Source organism: Macaca nemestrina, chromosome 1 (assembly GCF_043159975.1).
Source record: "Macaca nemestrina isolate mMacNem1 chromosome 1, mMacNem.hap1, whole genome shotgun sequence".
NCBI lineage: Eukaryota > Metazoa > Chordata > Mammalia > Primates > Cercopithecidae > Macaca > Macaca nemestrina.
The window spans coordinates 123,686,241-123,699,096 of NC_092125.1; the positions used below are offsets into that span (position 1 = coordinate 123,686,241).

The 12,856-nt window shown below is 42.7% G+C and overlaps 1 protein-coding gene across 2 annotated transcripts in view; it reads left to right on the forward strand.

Annotated features, from left to right (window-relative positions):
- LOC105479283 (sortilin 1) overlaps positions 1–12,856 on the forward strand; it is an 85,831-nt gene that overhangs the window by 40,212 nt on the left and 32,763 nt on the right. Inside the window, exons 4-8 of one of the 2 annotated variants that reach the window (XM_011737242.3) lie at positions 2,654–2,756; positions 3,926–4,090; positions 7,755–7,828; positions 11,209–11,258; positions 12,262–12,392. In XM_011737242.3, the coding sequence (XP_011735544.2) occupies positions 2,654–2,756; positions 3,926–4,090; positions 7,755–7,828; positions 11,209–11,258; positions 12,262–12,392 (523 nt within the window). The remainder of the gene's footprint in view (positions 1–2,653; positions 2,757–3,925; positions 4,091–7,754; positions 7,829–11,208; positions 11,259–12,261; positions 12,393–12,856) is intronic. The other variant, XM_024792062.2, reaches the window with a different exon arrangement.

A 12,856-nucleotide genomic window follows, 5' to 3' on the forward strand; every position in this document is an offset into this window, starting at 1 on the left:
TGTAGCAGGTGATCTTTTGTTTTGCTCATGCTGGTTTCTTTTTTTGAAGGGCAGGGATGTGTTTGTTGTGCCAAGTTCTTAAAAAGCAAGCAGCCTTGCCAACAGGTTTGTGGAGATTCTCTGGGGATGTCATGAAGGAGGACCGATTTGTAAACTAGTCTTAATCAGGCTGCTTCAACCCCTTTGGAAGGTTTACAGGGCTGTTGATGATATATGCACTGTAGAGCTGGGAATTGTTTATGCACATCTCTTGGCCAGCTGTCAGGAAGGTAAGAGCTGATCTACTCCAAAGCCAAAGGAAGGGTAATATAGGACTTTGTTGGGTGGTGCCCAATGCTATTTCATTTATCTAGGAATTTTCTACGTGTGTGTATGTACTTAAGGAAGGATAAAGTCATTCAGACAACCTAGACATATATAGTTGTTTAAGCATATTATCAGGGACCTCTACATACCCACATGGATACTTCCCTTCTGTCTCCAACTTTCTCTTAGCTGATCTCTTCTGCCAGGTCATAAGCCCCCAGCAAGATAGAGGAAGGTCCCAGTTTGTAAGGGAAAAAATCCTCACAGATAATTAAAAGTTATCTCTAGTTTAGGGCTAAAGGTTCAGAGAATTGGACTATAGTTTCAATTTTGCCCTTAATTAACTAGTTGACTTTTGATAAATTGCCTTCCCTTGCAACTCCTCATCTGTGAAATGAGGGAGTTGGACAAGATGTTCACTTCAGCCCCTTACATCACCATGGTTTTGCAATTCTTTATTTGTTGAGGCCGCTACCAAAACCTATAACATCATTTACATTATGTATATTCAGGCTTCACTTATTGATGGGGATACATTCTGTGAAGTGCATCATTAGGTGATTTCATTATTGTGCAAACATCGCAGAGTGTACTTAACTCATACCTAGACAGTATAGCCTACTACACACCGCAGCTATGTGGTATAACCTGTGGTTCCTAGGCAACAAACCCGTAGAGCATGTTACCATACTGAATACTGTAGGCAGCTATAACACAGTGCTAAGTATTTGTATATCTAAACAGAAAAGGCATGGTAACAATATGGTATCATAATCTTCTGGACTCACCATCGTATAAATAGTCCGTTGGTGACCAAAGCATCTTCATGCAACATGTAGCTATATTCTATCATTGAAGACCACTGCAGATTACATTTATCTGTGTGTGAAAATTTGCAGTGCACAGCTGTCTTCATTGATGGATACTTTAATGAACATTAAGATTTAGCATTGTGTATTGTGTAAGAGAGCTATACATAGTATTAAACCTGTCAGTGTTAGACAGCTATGGAATTTTTGCTTTTATTTCCCAGAATCTAAACACGGATTCAGATACTTCTCAAAGATATTGTTGGAATGAACTTTTGGAAAAAGTTTTGAAACCCTGAAAGTTGAGATTAAGTTTGTTTGTTTTTCCTAGGTGTATTTCATGTACTGAGTGTGTTAGAGACTTGTGCCTAAGGATGGTAACTTCTAGGGGGGAAAACTTCAAGAACTTGGTACAGCTTCACTTACAGCTTTATCATAAGTGCTGTGGATTAATAGATTAGTTAGAAGCCTTTGGCTGTACTTTGCATAGATCTTACCTTAAACTAACTTGAATAATAAGGGAATAGTTGATTCTGCAACTAAGTACAGAGGAATGTCAGGCTTCAGGGTCAATTCAATTCAGTGTCATAGGCTCTACTTCTCAGGAATTCTGAAATTACCTTCTCTGTGCTCCCATTGGGACAGAATAACGATAGCAGTCTTTTTACTGTGTGTTCGTATACTGCATCATTGGGGTTTCTCAACCTTACTACTCTTGACCTTTGGGGCCAAGTAATTCTTTATTATTGTGGGACTGTCCTGTGCCTTGTAGGATGTTTGGCAACATCGCTGGCCACTACCCACTTAATGCCAGTAGCGCCTCAGCCCTGCGTTGTGATAATCAAAAATGTCTCCAGGACCGGGTTCGGGGGCTCATGTCTATAATCCCAGCACTTTGGGAGGCCAAGGCGGGCAGATCGCTTTGAGCTCGGGAGTTCGAGACCAGCCTGGGCAATGTGGTGAAACCCCGTCTCTACTTAAAATACAAAAATTAACCAGGCGTGGTGACACAGACCTGTAATTCCAGCTACTCGGGAGGCTGAGGCTGGAGAATCGCTTGAGCCTGGGAATTGCACCACTGAGCTGAGATTGCACCACTGAACTCCAGCCTGGGTAACAGAGTGTGATCTTGTCTCAAAGAAAGAAACAAAGTCTGCAGACGTTACCAAAAGTTTCTTGGGCGACAAAAACACCCTGATTGAGAACTGCTGGTCTGAAGGAATATAGACCATTTTATCAGGTGGCTGTCGTAAGTGGGAGGCAGTGTGCTTCCTAGAAGAGCCCAAATTTCCCCCCGCTTTTGTCTCCCATTGGCTCATCCTGAGTCACTCCCCAATTCCTGAACCCCCATCACTGGTGAGGCGGGGTGGAATGTTCTTTGGACTCACCAGGGCACCTCTGGAGCTAGGAATGTGACTGTTGAGGGTGAGCCGAGTCTCTCAGTATGGTTGGTGGGAAGGGAGAATGAAAGCTGAGTAGGAACTCGTAATATCCATGACCACTGTACCCTAAATTTGCCCTTTTTTTCTTCCTCTCAGTGAGGATTATGGGAAGAACTTTAAGGATATTACAAATCTCATCAATAACACCTTTATTCGGACAGAATTTGGCATGGCTATTGGTCCTGAGAACTCTGGAAAGGTGAGACTCATTCTTGTTTACATAAAGCTTGTGCTTGATACCACATGCAGAGCTGTCAGATATTAGTATTGGCATGGTCCAGTGATTCACAATAATGTATTTTAGTTTAGTATTGCTATATTTGTATTTTAAAATTAAACACTTTTTTTTTTTTTAAGACAAGGTCTCACTCTGTCCCTCAGGCTGGAGTGCAGTGGTACCATCACAGCTCACTGCAGTCTTGACCTTCTAGGCTCAAGGGATCCTCCCACCTCAGTCACTTGAGTAGCTGAGACTACAGGCTCTTGTCACCACTCCCGGGTAATTTTTTTTTTTTTTTTTTTTTTGTAGAGACAGGGTTTTGCTATGTTGCCCAGGCTGATCTTGAACTCCTGGACTCAGGCGATCCGCCCACCTCGGCCCCCTGAAGTGCTGGGATTACAGGCTTGAGCCACTGTGCCTGCCTTAAACACAATTTAATATCAGTCGTATAAGAATGGAACTCTTGCCAGGCGCTGTGGCTCACGCCTGTAATCCCAGCACTTTGGAAGGCCGAGGCGGGCGGATCAGGAGGTCAGAAGATCGAGACCATCCTGGCGAACACGGTGAAACCCCGTCTCTACTGAAAATACAAAAGAATTAGCTGGGTGTGGTGGCAGGCGCCTGTAGTCCCAGCTTCTAGGGAAGCTGAGGCAGGAGAATAGCGTGAACCCGGGAGGCGGCGGAGCTTGCAGTGAGCGGAGATTGCGCCACTGCACTCCAGCCTGGGCGACAGAGCGAGACTCCATCTCAAAAAAAAAAAAAGAATGGAACTCTGAGCACACAGATTTATTTTTTTTGTTCCCTGCCCAAGGTGCACCAAAGCCCTTAATAATTACGCAGCAGTTGCTTAACGTTCCAATGTATATACCCTATGACAACATTTTAGTCTTTTGGAAAACTAATCTCAGTTATTCAGCCTAATCAAGGCTTAAACCCACAGATACGATGTCCCAGCTCAGTTCAGGGTGTTATTTTTTGATAAGAATAAGACCCAAGGAGTAGAGTGGAGCAACTAATCGGTTTTTGTAACTCTTCTTACTTCTAGAACTAAGATTTCTTAACTAATGTCTGGTGAAAATGGTGTACGAACTTGTGTGCTTGCATAGATAGTATCATACCCTGAATCAGATCTTTCCTCTTCCTGTCAGGTGGTATTAACAGCAGAGGTGTCTGGAGGAAGTCGTGGAGGAAGAATCTTCAGATCATCAGATTTTGCGAAGAACTTTGTGCAAACAGATCTCCCTTTTCATCCCCTCACTCAGATGATGTATAGCCCTCAGAATTCTGACTATCTTTTAGCTCTCAGCACTGAAGTAAGTCCAGTTGAGGAACATGGTTTGTCTTTTGCATTTTAGAGTCTCAAATGTACTGTCTTAGAAGGATCCTTTAGGAAATGCTTTTAATATTGGACTTCTTTCTAGAATCTCCTTATGGCATGAAGTTTGTATTTTTTTTAACGATTTTTCCTATTTGGTAAAGGACACAATTTCCATGTGCTATCTATTCCAGGTAAGTATGATGCCTAGTTGTCATTGTAATTTTTTTAAGTGACTAAATGTATGGTATTGCAGTAATGAACTAGAAAACAGTTTAATTTAACCATTCTTGTGCTACAAGGGACAAGCATAAATTGTCAAACTCCTGACGTTGTCATTGTTCCTTTTCTGTGATCAGACAACATCTTTCTAATTTTTTTTCTTTTTTGTTAGGTCATCAGTTTATAAAACATACTGGTTTCTGTCGTTGGCACTCATGTATAAATATCCAAAGTCTTAAATCCCTGCGCTCCCTACCACATTCCTATACTTTCTCCAGAAACCAGTGTGTTTTCCTAACCCTCCCACTTCTCTTCTGAAAGTTCTCTGAGGAACACATTCAGCTTCTCCTTTCCTGGAGGACCAGTCTCCCTTTACTGTGGTTAAGGGCCCAAAGTGGCTGAGTTGCTAGACTGTAATAATCAGAATTATACTTTACATTTTTATGGCCTTCTCTCATCAGATAGAAACACCTGAGGAACTAGTTCAAGAGGCACATCCCTTTGCCCAAACCCAGAGATAATAAGTCAATGACTTCTGTTGTAGGGTGGCCAATATTTTTAACAGGCTCCCCAGCTGAGCCTGAGCTCCAAAGTTTGAGAGTCATTGCTGTACTAACTGTTTTGGGGTCAGAAACAAGATCATAACTGTGAACTAGTCAGGCTGAGCAAAGGGTGACATAGGAGGATGAAGGGCACTAGAAGAGAGATCTGGATTCTGGGCTTTCTGTGGGGAGATTTTTGAGCAGAGGTCAGGCTAGGGGGTTCCAGGAGGGCCAGAGTTATGCTTCTTTTTGAGACAGTTTTGCTCTTCTTGCCCAGGCTGGAGTGCAATGGCGCGATCTGGTCTCACTGCAGCGTCCACCTCCTGCGTACAAGCGATTCTCCTGCCTCAGCCTCCAGAGTAGCTGAGATTACAGGCATGTGCCACCACACCCAGCTAATTTTTTTGTATTTTTAGTAGAGACAAGGTTTCACCATGTTGGCCAGGCTGGTCTCGAACTCCTGACCTCAGGTGATCCGCCTGCCTCGGCCTCCCAAAGTGCTGGGATTACAGGCGTGAGCCACTGTGTCTGGCCTCAGAGTTATGCTTAGCAGTGGAGGCTGGGGGAAGGAAACTAGCTTGCTGGGGAGTAAGCTTCAGATCTTAGAACAATTCCTAGAAATTGGCCTCCAGCAGCTTAAGCTGAAAGCACTACAAGGGAGCAAGGAGCCCTCCCTAGGAGTGAACAGACCCATAGAGCTCCCCTTTGACTACTGCGTCTCCTTTACCAAGTGTCTCAGGGTTATTAAAACAGCACTATCCTCAGAAAGAGACAGATACAATCTGCTTCGGTACCTGAAATGTCTTCCATTTAAGGGTAAGTCTGAAGTACATATAATTGGGCTGGAGAAGAGGGACCAATTTGTACTAAAGTGCAAATAAGTGGTATCAAATTCTGCCTTGTCTTTATAAGTAGAATTAGATAAATTAGAAATGCTGGGATGTGAATATATTACCAGGGGAGAAAAAGTTAAGGGAGAATGGTGGGTGAGAGTACAGGAGTACTGAACATAAATTCTGCCTAAATAAGTTACATTTATTTCAGCTAGACTAGGACATCTCTGTCCCATCTCCGCTGAGGCCGAGCTCAGTAAGCTCACATTACCAGTGTTATGTTGTCAGTCAGGGTTTTGTTAAGTCTCTGCTACATTTCAAACTATTGGCCAATTCCTCCTTTTGAGAACTCTAATTATTTGGCTTCTGTGACATTATTCCTTTTAGTTCTTCTAGCTTTCTAGCTATTCCTTCTTAGTATCTTCCTTAACCTCCTTTCAGCCTACCCTTAAATGCCTACTCCTCATTTCACTGAGCAGTCTCTTCCACTCTTACCATTTAACTACCACCACCTATAATGTATAAGATTTTCAAATACTTATCTCTAGCCCTGGCTTTCCCCTAATGCATCATATTCCTGTCTTGCTGCCCCCTGCATATCTCTAGCTGGATGTTCCACAAGCACCTTAAATCAATTTAAAACTGAGCTTCCTCCCTACTCTTCTCTCAGACCTGATCTTCTTCCCTTAATCCTTATACTAGTTAATGATATCACATTGCATCCGATACCCCAACCAGAAAACCAGAGTGACCAACTTACACGTGCACGCACACACACACACACATCCCCCATACTCCTACCTCTCATCCTGCCCTGGAGGAAAAGTCATCCAGTTCTACTATGCTAGCTTCTAAATTCTTGCAGAGCCTGTTCCTCATGGCCAGTGTTCAAGACCTCATTAGCTCTTACCGAACTAATGTGGCAGTCATTCACTGCTTTTCCTGCCTCTAGTCTGGACCCTCTGAAATCCGTCTTTCCCATTCTCATCCAAGTACTCCACCTAAAAAAGTGAAATGGACTGTGTCATCCTCCTGCTTAGCACACATTCCTCCTGGGAGCACCTCATATGCAATAAGCCCTGGAGTCCTTACCATGGCACAGAAGGAAGGCTCTCTGTGAGCTGGCCTCACCTTTCTGCCTAGCGTTAGTTCCTCATTTGCTTACCTTGGAATTTGCACTCCAGTAATGTCTGATGGCTTTTTGCTCCCTGTACACGCTGCAGGGTTTATGACCTCCTTGTCTTTGCTAATACTAGTCTCTCTTTGTGCAGCAACACCTCATCTCCCTGTTTGCCTTCTTTTGGTCCCACTGCTCATCATTTAAAACTCAGTGCAGGCCGGGCGCGGTGGCTCAAGCCTGTAATCCCAGCACTTTGGGAGGCCGAGACAGGCAGATCACGAGGTCAGAAGATCGAGACCATCCTGGCTAACACGATGAAACCCCATCTCTACTAAAAAATACAAAAAACTAGCCGGGCGTGGTGGCGGGCGCCTGTAGTCCCAGCTACTTGGGAGGCTGAGGCAGGAGAATGGCCTAAACCCAGGAGGCGGAGCTTGCAGTGAGCTGAGATCCGGCCACTGCACTCCAGCCTGGGCAACAGAGCAAGACTCCGTCTCAAAAAAAAAAAAAAAAACTCAGTGCAGCTGTCTTCTTCAGGAAACTATCTCTGATGCGATGTTCCTCCTCTCCCCACTTCTATACTAGACCATATTTTATAACTCTGCATAGTGTTGAACTTTCCTCTTATCTATGCCCCTTGTTAAACTGTGAGCCCCTTCTCTCAGCAGGGAGTGTGTCTTATTCATCTTTGTATCCCCAGTGCAACATCTGGTACAGTGCCTGGCACATAGTAGGCACTTCATACACATTTGTTATTCCGAACTTTCAAGACCCCAAAAGGGCCCAGATAGACCATGTGTGCGTCTGTGGAGCTCGGGCAGCTCTGATGGAGCTTCAGTGTGTGTTTTTACTGTCCTGAATGATTGGATATGAAATATTAAAGGTCATACAAGCAACTGCACAAGATAAAGCTAGAATTTTGATAAGTCATTTATAATCTTTCAGAATGGCCTGTGGGTGTCCAAGAATTTTGGGGGAAAATGGGAAGAAATCCACAAAGCAGTATGTTTGGCCAAATGGTAAGTAACAGAAGACTCCATCTGTGCAGAGCCCTAAACCCTTTTCCTGATAGTGCTGCCAAAAATCACATGAATGAATATTGAGCACTTACTGTGTGCCAAGTGCTCTTCAGGGTGCCATAAGGAATATCAGAGAGGGCTATGACACAGGCCTTGACCTGGAGGAGCTTCTCATTCTGCTGGGAAAGAAGACTTAGTCTCACTTAAATGTTAGAACATAAAGTATAAAACAAGGCATGTGACTGAGTTGCTGCTGCCTGCCCAGGGTTTATTCTCTATGAATGGTGACATCAATTAAAATACAATAAAATATAGCTTTAATTTAGGGATTTAAATACTTCTCCATGCCCAGATTTACACTCTCTTGTCTGGAGTTCCATTTCAGTTATGTAGAACATGGCAAGGAATCAGGAAGAAAGCTGAAAGAGCTTCCAGACTCCTGAAGTCACATTGCGCACCAAAACTCATTCACTGTTCTCGGAGAGATTCCCTGCCCCTCCGGGTGCCTGCTTAAAGAGGATGGAGTGGAGGGAGCTCTTACTTGGAAGTCGTGTCACCTTTGTTCTATCCTCACTCTGCTGCTAGTCAGGGGCTCAACCTTTCTGGGCTTTAGTTTTTTTCCTTTTGTAAAAGGAGGCTTATTTGGAGAATGTGGGGATGGCTAAGCAAGAATTGAATTAAGAGGCTTCATGCCTCCAAAATCTGATTAGGCTCAGAATGTTGTTTAGAGCCTCTTTCTCCTTTCCCTTTGACTAATTTCAGCTAATTTGTGAATCCCAGTTTATAGCAGATTGGTTCCAGAGGTGGGATATGTAACTGCTACAATAAGCACGTAACAGCATTAGAATTACAGCCTGAGAGCTGGAAGGAGGTGAAATTACTCTAAAAGAACAGACAAAAACTTAGAGAATAAACAGTATGAAATTCTTTAGTGCTAGATCAAGAAAGTACACCTGCGTTGGTAACTTCTAATGGGAACACTGTGTTATAGTTTGATACAATTGATGTTCATGATCAGGACCCACAATACCAAGAGTTTCCTGTACTGGAGGAATCAGGAAAGTGTAGAATACAGATTTGAAATGCGTCTACCAAGATTAATTAAAGTATTAAATATGTTGCTTAAATAAAGTAGGCCTTTTCTAGAAATGTTCCTTGTTCTTGAGATATAGGGTATTGCTCTTCTGTCCAGGCTAGAGTACAGTGGCACAGTCATGGCTTATCACAGCCTTCACCTCCTGGACTTAAGTGATCCTTCTCCCTCAGGCTCCCAAGTAGTTGGGACTACAGGCATGTGCCACCATGCCTAGCTAATTTTTGTATTTTTATTTTGTGGAGATGTGGGGGGTCTCACTGTGTTGCCCAGGCTGGTCTCAAACTTCTGTGTTCAAGCAATCCTTCCTCCTCAGAACCTCCCAAAGTACTGGGATTATAGCTATAGGCCACCATGCCTAGCCCCAGAAATGTTTTTTTAATGAGGTTTTTATAGCACCACTCTGGTACACATGCCACATTTGCTTTCATTTTATGTATTCTAATGAATTGTATTTGTACCTTATACAGTTTTATCAGGAAGGAAGTAATTTTTTTTTTTTGAGACAGTGTCTTACTCTGTTGCCCAGGTTGGGGTGCAGTGGTGCAGTCTCGGCTCACTGCAGTCTCCACCTCCCAGGTTCAAGTGATTCTCCTGCCTCAGCCTCCTGAGTAGCTGGGATTACTGGCGTGCGCCACCACACCCTGTAGTAGAGATGGGGTTTCACCATGTTGGCCAAGCTGGTCTCAAACTCCTGACCTCATGATCTGCTCACCTCAGCCTCCCAAAGTGCTGGGATTACAGGGCGTGAGCCACTGCACCAGGCGGAAGTAATTTTTAAGATAACTAAGTTAAATTGTTTCACTCCTGATGGAACTAAAACATGTAGGTCATGTGTAAGTAAGACTTCAGTAATTTTTTTTTTTTTTTTAGATAAGGCCTGGCTCTGTCACCCAGGCTGGGATGTAGTGGCACGATCTCTGCTTCCTGCAGCCTCTGCCTCCTGGGCTCAAGTGATCCTCGCACTTCAGCCTTCCCAGCAGCTGGAACTACAGGCATACACCTGGCTAATTTTTGTTAAATTTTAATCATTAAAACTCATATTTAGCCACATGCAGTAGCTCATACCCATAATCCAAGCACTTTAGGAGGCTGAGATGGAAGGATCGCTTGAGACCAGGAATTCAAGACCCGCCTGGGCAACATAGTGAGACCCCATCTCTACAAAAAATTAATAAAAAGAAAAAAAAAAAGCCAAGCATGGTGGTGCACTCCTGTAGTTCTCGTTACTCAAAAGAATGAGGTGGGAGGATCACTTGAGCCGAGGAGTTCGAGGCTGCAGTGAGCTGTGATTGCCCCGCTGCACTCCAAACTAGGTGACAGAGCAAGACTCCATCACTTAAATAAACAAGCACAACCTTATCTTTAAAACTAAAAAGTTATTTTAAAAGAGTATTTTGTTGTGTATTCTATGCAAGATTTTTACTTTTGTAACTTTTTTTTGTTTAGTGTCTAAATATGAATAACCAGGCTGCTGCTGTTTACTCACCTTTTTAGATCTCTAGTTTCTAGGAATTTACAACCTAAAGTTCTGAAAGAACATTCTCAAAACCAACACCTTTTTTTGGTTGTAATCCAGTAAGTGCCGGGAGGGTCTGAATCTAGTTCCCTGCAAACTCCCTTTCCAGGTTACATTTTAAATAATTCAACCACTGACCTAGTTGTCTATTTGAGATGGAAGAACTAAATTATTTAGCTCATACAAAGCATTGAACTTGATTCTGAAGGGAAACAGCAAAGCATAGTACCTGTCCTGAAGAAGCTAATTTATATAGTAGGAAAGGTAAGGCACATACTATGCAAGTAAAATAAGAAACAGTAGGCAAATGCATGCCAGCTGCTCTAAAACAGAGTTTCTCAACCTCAGCACTAATGACATTTTGGATCAAAGAATTCCTTATCATGTAGGACCATCCTGTGCATCATAAATATGTAACAGCATCCCTGGCCTCTACCCGCTAGATGCCAGTAACAACTCCCCAACCCACCGCCCAGTTGTGACGATCAAAAATGTCAGAGGCAAATGTGGAGAGGGTGAATAGACAAGCATGACTGCCTGAAAGAGTTCACTTAAAGAAGTGGTAGACTATAGAGAACACGTGGGCTGGGCAGTGGGGAGCTTGACGGGCAGAGCTGTGAAGGACTAGGGCTCAGCACCTGAGAAGCGGTGCTTGTTGGTACCTGTGAATGAAGCTTGTTAGACCTGCTAGGAAGTTTGTGAGTAAGGTCAACACAGTCCTTCAGCAGTCTTAAACCATTTCTTTTCCCCGTTTTTGCCTCATTGTAGGGGATCAGACAACACCATCTTCTTTACCACCTATGCAAATGGCTCCTGCAGTAAGTATATTTTAGTCCCAGAAAATAGTGTCCTGTTGTCCATTCGTGGTAGAATTTTCTGGATTGTGCAAGGTAGAAACATAAAAGATCCTCCTATTCTCCTGAAATTGTAATAGCTAAAGAAAGCTGTTAGTGATTATTAAAATCTTAAAAATAAAACCAAATTACTACACTATCCAGATCAAGTAAAAATATAGGCTATACATAGAGGCAATATTTAATCTTAGCCATGTATTTATGTAAAGCAAATATTATGCTACAGACAACAGCAAATTGAAATGCATAGTTATTTCTACAGGAAAGCATGGGTTGTGTTTGTGTTTGCTTGTAGAAGCAACTGGCTTCCCAAATGATGACACAATTTCAAAACAGAAAGCAAAATCTATCATTTACTCATATTTCAACAGATATTTGAGCACCTGCTCATATGCTAAACACTATTCTAAGGATGGAGAGAACAAAACACCCAAGGCCTGCCCTCATGGAATGTAAATTCAAGTAGGGGTGTTGGATGATAAACAAGAAAACCAAAACTCAAGCTGGGCATGATGGTTGCATGCCTGTAGTCCCAGCTACTTGGGAGGCTGAGACAGCAGGCTGGCTTGAGCCCAGAAGTTCAAGGACAGCTTGGGCAATGTGGCAAGACCCCCAGCTCTTAAAAGAAAAGAAAACTCGACAATTTAAAATGGGATAAGATAATTCTAAACTGTGCCATGAAGAAAGTAAAGCAGCATGCTGTGGCTTTGATGTTTTCATGAAACACTGTATTGGAATTAAGTAATCTCTTACCTTTCCATCGAGCAAAAATCTGAAATGTATAAAATAAAACACAAATATGAATTTCCTAAATCTAATGCTGTATCACATTTTATGTTGTCACTTGATTAACATGCATAGTATTTAAAATGGTTTAGCTATAAAATTAAGACTGATTCTAAAACAACTGCTTTGAACTAGGCTCACCAGTAAGTGAAATTTTAATTAATATTTTGTCTTGTTTAAGAAGCTGACCTTGGGGCTCTGGAATTATGGAGAACTTTAGACTTGGGAAAAAGCTTCAAAACTATTGGCGTGAAAATCTACTCATTTGGTCTTGGGGGACGTTTCCTTTTTGCCTCTGTGATGGCTGATAAGGTAGGTATTGCCTTGTTCCCTTTGGGGTCTGATATTTCTGCAAATATCTTTCCTATAGATTCTCCTTATTACTTGGCACTGACAGAGTTTCTTGTCTTTTTGCTATATTTAGTGCCACTGTAAGTGTTAGGGGTGATTCTTTTTGCAGAGGCTGATTGAATCTGATAGGCTACTCTGCACTTTGGCCTTCAGTCACCACGTGAATTCTGGTATCTTTTCTGGGAATTTTTTTTTTTTTTTTTTTTTTTTCTTCTTGAAGCAGAGTCTTGCTCTGTTGCCCAGACTGGAGTGCAGTGATGCGATCTCGGCTCACTGCAACCTCCACCTCCCAGATTAAAGCAATTCACCTGCCTCAACCTCCCAAGTAAGCGGGACTAAAAGTGTGCGCCACCACACCGGGATAATTTTTGTATTTTTAGTAGAGATGGGATTTCACCATATTGGCCAGGCTGGTCTTGAACTCC